The sequence below is a fragment of the Lissotriton helveticus genome, chromosome 1_1, assembly GCF_964261635.1.
Source record: "Lissotriton helveticus chromosome 1_1, aLisHel1.1, whole genome shotgun sequence".
NCBI lineage: Eukaryota > Metazoa > Chordata > Amphibia > Caudata > Salamandridae > Lissotriton > Lissotriton helveticus.
The window spans coordinates 939,277,304-939,285,413 of NC_136057.1; the positions used below are offsets into that span (position 1 = coordinate 939,277,304).

The following is an 8,110-nucleotide window of genomic DNA, read 5'->3' on the forward strand; positions in this document are numbered from 1 at the left end:
CTCCGATTGACCTCCCCCTAAAAAGAAAGATGGAATCCACCCTGAAGGGAGTTCCTTCGTCTTGTGTGTTTGCCCTGCTACTCCACCCTATAGGACCTCATCTATGTTGGAAGACTTCCAGTCCCTTCTGAGGCCTAGATCAGTGGTATAACTCAAAACGATAGGTCTCACTTGCAGAATGTCAAGATGAGCCCCTTACTCTGCCTTATTTTACAGATATTTATTGGCCTTGGGCTAAATAGGGCGGCCCCTTGAAGGGTTAGGGTGGCCCTGATATGCTGGGTGACATCCCTGACCCCGATCACAAGGTGTACAGATTTAAGTGCTGGGATACAATTTGGCTTGAAATAATGCTTTTCTGGCAGACATCCCTTCTCCTCTCCGCACATAAATCTGTCTGTCATTAGGATTTGTTCCCAGAATTAGGAATAAAATGCATACCCAGAAATGTAGGACCCAAATCTGCATTTGGTGTCCAAATTCTGGGGACAAGTCCACTTCCATTTACCACCTGCTCTGTAAAGGGGAGCGTTCTCTGTTTTACTCATGCCCTGGGTGGTCAGATGAAGGCCAGGCTTCCTTTACAGTCAGAGTCTCATATGATTTTACTACACAGGGCAACATTTAAATTATGCTGACATAATTGGCTAGTTTCAGAAATGTTGCCTTATGCTTGTTACACAAAATTCCCCAAATTAAGCTTTCATGCCATTTTGCGTAAATTCCGCCCCAGTTGCTGTAATTTTTGACATATGCGCCATTCATGAAAAATATTTACTGCAAACACACAGAAAAACAGCATGCAAGCGGCTGCTGTTTGCAGCGCTTTCATTTTCTTCCACTTTTTCTAAGCGCAAATTGCATTCTTGCTTCAAAAATCAATACAAGGACGCATTTTGCACTACAGTATAGCTCTAAATAACTGATTTGCATTTTGTGTAATTGTATGTAATCATAGAAATGTTGCCAAAACTTTATATCGTTTTGTGGGGGTTATGGTAGTGTGGGAGCGGGAGAAGTCGCTTGGCAATTAATGGGTAGTCGTTTGGAGGAGTGCTTTCAACGTAGTGAAATTGGCCGAACAGATGTGACTAACCAGGAATGATCGGGCAAATCCAGGGCATCTCTATCACCGTCTCGCGCCATAGTCTTCTTTATAAAAGACTGCATGGGCTTTCTCTCCATCAATTCTCACATCTACTCCGGCCCGACGGGTGGAGGACAATTTGCCTGATTGTTGACTTTAGGGAGCGAGCCCTCGGTGAACATGTCTGCTATGTAGGTCGGGTGAAATGGCGGCTGGGTTTCTTGGCGTGCACACGCACACACTGTCAGTGTATCACAGAATGTCAAACATATTAGTACAGTTGGTTCCGAACATGAAAATGGGTATTCAAAGATGACGAAAAGCCACCAAATCCTCTCTAATGGGGAATAGGTCCAAGAACATGAAAAGAAATCTTGAGCACTCTGACACCAGTCAATCTTTTCCTTTGTACTCAATCTTCTTGCATTCTTTATTCTGCTGAAGGGCTAGAGATATCCTTCAGAGTCCATGTACCCAAGGGTGTTTGAACACTGTATATAAGTTTGGGAACCCCTGTTAACCTCAGCCCTGATTAAGTCTATTGTAGTAATATCCAAGGGCGAAACACTTGTCCACAGAACAAAAGGTTATCGGCTGTTCCCTGCTGGTAAAATAGCAGTTTTAGCACCTGCAAATCTGCTTCCTATTTAATGTAAGCCCTTACCCGGCGCTGAGTGAATGGAGTTGCAGCGGCGCGGTGCTCACACCGACTGAGTTGTGCCATTGTTATTTTATTATTTTAATCAGTCTGTCAGACACATAGCTGGTTGGGTCAGCTGAATCCCGCACGGACCGCCACGGCCTCTGGGATTGTTTCTCAGCAGCAGACCAGCCCCTCTTGTGCAGCTGCTGTTGAGCCATACTCCCTATCCTGCCCGGACTGTGTTTGCTGTGGTGCATGAAAACGGAAAAGGGAGAAATGGCCCCTTAAAAATCACACTTTGACTACTTACAGTTCACATATTTCTTAATTACCATGATTGATCGATTATCTGTGTGCAATATGGAATTTTAAAAGACAAGCCTGTTGCTAGCCTGAATTATAAAATGGCTCCTCTTGGATCACCTTCCTGTAACCGTCTTTTTGGAAAGGGGCACTAGGTTTGTGACTTTACATTTCAGGGGTTTTGCAGCAGCTTGAAAGTCTTTCAAAGCGAGGTATTGTTTTAAGGGCATACTTCCTGATATTGAGCTTTTTCCATGGACTTAAGAGCTTGGTTTTATTCAGGGAGGGGGAAGGGTGGGGAGTGGATGTCTGTGATTAAGAGCCGTCATGCAGTTTGTCTTTGGTTGGTGCCCTTCCGTTTCTGGTGCTTTGATGCAATTTTGAGATCCTAGACTTTCTTGTTGCTGGACTGGGTGTAATTTCTGATATTAATTTGTTTCCCTCGTCTTCAATGCTTGATTTTACTTGCTTGAAAGAGTCACTCATATTTGTGGAAATGTCACACATAGCAATCTGAAACCTTGGCAGTTATGCACTAAAACCGTTTTACACCTGTTATCACCTGCATTAGTTTTAGTGTAAAAAGGCAGCCTCCACGGAGCTCGTTAAAGACTCAGAAAGAGGGCATTATGCCCCCCCCCCCCCAGATCCTCACAGTGTACAGATGCACATTTGGCTCCCCTATCATTTATTGCAAATGACCTGGTAGAAGAAGTTTTGGATGTTATGGTTGAGCAGCACGTATTGTAATCCTATTCTAACATGTTTGTTGCTTGACTTATATACCAAATATTTTTCAGACTCAGCTTGTGCACGGGCTGTTAGAGCCCACTCTTGACTCCCTTCTAGCTCAACCCTTCCTGTTAATTTATTGTCTCCCTCTCCTCTACTCTGAAGTCACACTGTCATCTGAATGCAGCCTCAGGTTTGAGAACCCACTGACCTCTGCCTGAGGACTCCTCCATATTCATTATACTCCCACGAGGCTCTGTTGCTTCAGCCCTGAGGACACACTGTCCTCTGTTTGACTGCAGCCTCAAGTCTGAGGCCTCCTCTCCACATGTCTTGCTTCCACAAGGCCCTGCTGCCTCAGCTCTGAGATCCCACTGACCTCTGTCTGTGGTCTCCTTTGTACTTGTCTTTGATGGATTGTGTGCTTCTCAGCCATCCTGTGGGTTACCTTGTTCACCCACCTCAACCATTTGCAGTTTGTATTTTGTGCTACACCTTCTGTAATGCCGCTTTCCCCTGGGATTCACATTTATAGACCAGTTTAAGATAATGGATGCTAATAATGGAACACATGGGCACACCCCTGTTTGTCCTAGGCTGAAATCCCAGGTAATTATTTGGTCATTTTTTGTCTTGGGCCTCTTGACCGGTCCCATTCACAGTTTGTAATTCTTCAGGCGTTTGCTGACTTACTTGTCTTCACTTGTAGGTTTCCAGTCTGTACGGTATTTGGATTACAGTGGTCAGGTGCGAGTACCACAAAGACAAGGTAATTCTGTTTACGTTCCTCGTTGGGTTGGGGGTTGCTGGGTAAATAGATTCACAATCTGCACCCTTTTTTCTTTTGCCGGTTCGTGAGACCGTACTACAAAGACAATTGCACAGGCAGACGTGAGTGCAGGCAGAAGAGGTAATTGTTGGGTTGAGTTAAACTGTGGTGCGTCTTGAACATTGTAGTACCATATATACTTACCGATGTTTTCTTCTGTTGCAGGTTTCACAGCAAGAACCCCATACATTTAAAGAGGCGCACGTGAGTGCAGGCAGAAGAGGTAATTGTTGGGTTGAGTTAAACAGTGGTGCGTCTTGAACATTGTTGTACCATATATACTTACCGATGTTTTCTTCTGTTGCAGGTTTCACAGCAAGAACCCCATACATTTAAAGAGGCGCACGTGAGTGCAGGCAGAAGAGGTAATTGTTGGGTTGAGTTAAACAGTGGTGCGTTTTGAACATTGTTGTACCATATATACTTACCGATGTTTTCTTCTGTTGCAGGTTTCACAGCAAGAACCCCATACATTTAAAGAGGCGCACGTGAGTGCAGGCAGAAGAGGTAATTGTTGGGTTGAGTTAAACAGTGGTGCGTCTTGAACATTGTTGTACCATATATACTTACCGATGTTTTCTTCTGTTGCAGGTTTCACAGCAAGAACCCCATACATTTAAAGAGGCGCACGTGAGTGCAGGCAGAAGAGGTAATTGTTGGGTTGAGTTAAACAGTGGTGCGTCTTGAACATTGTTGTACCATATATACTTACCGATGTTTTCTTCTGTTGCAGGTTTCACAGCAAGAACCCCATACATTTAAAGAGGTGCACGTGAGTGCAGGCAGAAGAGGTAATTGTTGGGTTGAGTTAAACAGTGGTGCATCTTGAACATTGTAGTACCATATATACTTACCGATGTTTTCTTCTGTTGCAGGTTTCACAGCAAGAACCCCATACATTTAAAGAGGCGCACGTGAGTGCAGGCAGAAGAGGTAATTGTTGGGTTGAGTTAAACTGTGGTGCGTCTTGAACATTGTAGTACCATATATACTTACCGATGTTTTCTTCTGTTGCAGGTTTCACAGCAAGAACCCCATACATTTAAAGAGGCGCACGTGAGTGCAGGCAGAAGAGGTAATTGTTGGGTTGAGTTAAACAGTGGTGCGTCTTGAACATTGTTGTACCATATATACTTACCGATGTTTTCTTCTGTTGCAGGTTTCACAGCAAGAACCCCATACATTTAAAGAGGCGCACGTGAGTGCAGGCAGAAGAGGTAATTGTTGGGTTGAGTTAAACAGTGGTGCGTCTTGAACATTGTAGTACCATATATACTTACCAATGTTTTCTTCTGTTGCAGGTTTCACAGCAAGAACCCCATACATTTAAAGAGGTGCACGTGAGTGCAGGCAGAAGAGGTAATTGTTGGGTTGAGTTAAACAGTGGTGCATCTTGAACATTGTAGTACCATATATACTTACCGATGTTTTCTTCTGTTGCAGGTTTCACAGCAAGAACCCCATACATTTAAAGAGGCGCACGTGAGTGCAGGCAGAAGAGGTAATTGTTGGGTTGAGTTAAACTGTGGTGCGTCTTGAACATTGTAGTACCATATATACTTACCGATGTTTTCTTCTGTTGCAGGTTTCACAGCAAGAACCCCATACATTTAAAGAGGCGCACGTGAGTGCAGGCAGAAGAGGTAATTGTTGGGTTGAGTTAAACTGTGGTGCATCTTGAACATTGTAGTATAACAGTTTGCATTCATGAGCTAGGCGTCAACGTAAGCCATGTTTCCTTATTTTGCAGGCTTTGTGGGACAGCAGGCTCAAACCGGCGGGTACGGAAATGTTCAAGCGCAAAGCTGTAACTCCGGGAGAGTGCAGTGCTTCACCACAAAGGAAGAAATGTTTCCTTGTTTTCAAGGAAGAGTGGATGAAGGAAATTGTGGAGGCTGAGACACAGAAGTCACGAAGCAAGGTACGCATGCAACTCGGGGAACTATTTCAATACAGTCCGGATGTGGGCTTGATTTGCAAAGCATGTGCCGAAGCCAAGATTGTTGGGGACTTTTCCACAGGGAAGAAATGGAGTGATGGCTGGAAACTGGACTACATGAAACGCCATCTACTTAGCAAAGTACACGAGTCTGCCATGGTGATATTGAGAAACAGAAGTGCTGCTGCGAGGTTTGGTTTTGGAGTACGGGCAATGCTGACAGAAACTGCCACAGACAAAGCAAATAGAATGGAAGTAGTTGAACGCCAAAGATCTATGCCTGAGGAGATAAAGATTCTCATCAACAACGTGTTGCTGGCAGTCAAGATGAACACTTCAATGTTATCTGTACAAGACATCCATGACCACTTAGCTTTGTATGTGAAGATACCAGACAGCTGGAGGAGCAAGAACTATGCCTTTGAGTTCCTTGAGGCCATCAATAGCGTGATACACTGTGAAGCTATGACAGAACTTCGGCAAGCTTTGTATCACACCTTGATAATTGATGAGAGCACAGATATTTCTGTTTCAAAAATGCTCATCCTGTATTTCAAGTTCCGACCTGTAACATCAACTGAGCATAAAACGCAGTTTGGGGGCATAGTGAAGCTGACTAGCTGTAATGCTGAGGCTATCACTACTGCCGTGAAAGAATTCTACACTGCCAATGAACTGGACCTCATGAAAATGGTCATGTTCACATCTGATGGTGCATCTGTGATGCTGGGGAAGAATAATGGTGTTGCTACTCGCCTTAAACAATCCATTCCTCATCTAGTTGAGCAGCATTGTGTCGCCCATCGAGAAGATTTGGGAGTTGATGATGCCTGTAAGAGGGTTCCAATGATTAAAGAGATGGAGACATTGTTGAGGACTGTCTACACTGTGTTCTCCAGATCTCCTGCAAGGAAGTCCAAGCTAGATGAAATTGCATCGGTCACTGAATGTGAAGTTGTCTCTTTTCGACCACTGAATGAAGTCCGGTGGCTTTCAAGGCATTTTGCTGTTGGTGCACTAATTCGTAATTACGAAACTGTTCTTAAGTACTTTGAGCATGAGAAAGTTGAGGAGAATGATCCAATTGCTAAATATTGTTATAAAAAGCTATCGGACTCCAACTACCATATTTCCCTTGCAGTACTTAATGACATTCTGGGTGAATTTGCATCTTTGTGCAAACTATTCCCAAAAAGTTCTTTAACTACTGTTGAAGCCGTACAGTATGCAAGAGCGAAGATTGGCCAAATTAAGCAACAGTATTTGGGGGACACTGTCTTTTGGAGCAGCAATGTAAGAGAGCTGATGGTTTTGTACAAGGATAGACAAGAGTTTGACAGTGGGCCTATTTTGTCTTTTGTTTCCCTTCTTTGTGAGCACATGCAAAAAAGGTTCCCTGAAGGTGAGCTAAAAGAATGGGCAAGTTTTGAGATCCAGGCAATAGCCACACAATCGCATTTTGATTTTGGGACTGAGAATATTGAAAGACTTGTTGAAAAGTATAAAAATGTCTTGGCCCTGGGTGATTGTGAAACACCAGAAGATGTTGTTCGACAGTACAGAGACTATAAATATGTGGTGGCAGAACATGTTAAGGGTGGGTTATTTACCACCTTTCAAGACATGGTGACTTTCACTGTACGCAATGCTGCTCAGTATAGTGTCGTGTCTCAGCTTGTTGATGTCTGCGCAACATTTCAAGCATCTAGTGCAGACTGTGAACGAGGATTCAGCCTCATGAATACTATCAAGAGCAAATTGAGGAATAGACTAGAGCAGAAGCATTTGGACATGCTGATGAGGACAAAGGCCTACCTCCTGAACGGGAAAGTTGACCTAGACCGAGTTTATCAGCACTGGAAAAATGGCAAGGATCGCCGTGAGAAGCAACCCTGTCACCCATCTAGTGACGCCACTTGATGTGTCTGAACAGCCCTCTACCTTCTTGTGTATATGTGATATTGTATAGGCTCGCAGCATTTCCCCACCCAATGAACTGTGCTCCAGTTAAGAATATTTATTAAAATCTAATGATGGTACCACCATTGAAGTCTTGTGCTTTTCTAAACTTGAAGTGTACTTGCCAGTGTAACCAGTTCATGTCATGGCGTGCTTATCCAATATTGCAAACTGCCCTTAAGACCCTTATTGTGGCGCTGTATGTGTGAAAATGCACTATCTTTTCGCTTTTTAAAGTGCCATTTAGCGCCGCAGACTCGCGCGGTTTGGTTCCTGGCGCACATAGCCATGGTTGCAGCGCACAAAGACCCTCCACTGCCGCACACAGAGGAAAAAAACTTAGAGGGAACATTGGTGGTAAGGTGTGTCCTGCCTTTCCAGGGTGTATCAGGACTAATCTGAATAGACCTGGGCTGCATTCAGAGTAGGGGGAGAAGATTTCTTTCACACCTGAATATGCCAGGTCTGCCAATGACAATGCTGTCTCTACTTCCTGCCAGGAAGCTGCACCATAGAGGACAGAACTGGTTTTGGCTGGGCAAAGAGCTTACCTGCCACAGAGAACAAAGGATGTTGTATCATGAAAAGAGGGGCCCAAACCCCAGACTTTTAGATCAC

The 8,110-nt window shown here is 44.1% G+C and overlaps 1 protein-coding gene across 1 annotated transcript; it reads left to right on the forward strand.

Annotated features, from left to right (window-relative positions):
- Window positions 1-5,608: 5,608 nt before the first annotated feature.
- Window positions 5,609-7,453, forward strand: LOC144771516 (zinc finger protein 862-like). Its single transcript, XM_078655929.1, has one exon. It carries the CDS (start codon window positions 5,651-5,653, stop codon window positions 7,451-7,453), a length of 1,803 nt encoding a protein of 600 aa, XP_078512055.1. The 5' UTR covers window positions 5,609-5,650.
- Window positions 7,454-8,110: the final 657 nt, after the last annotated feature.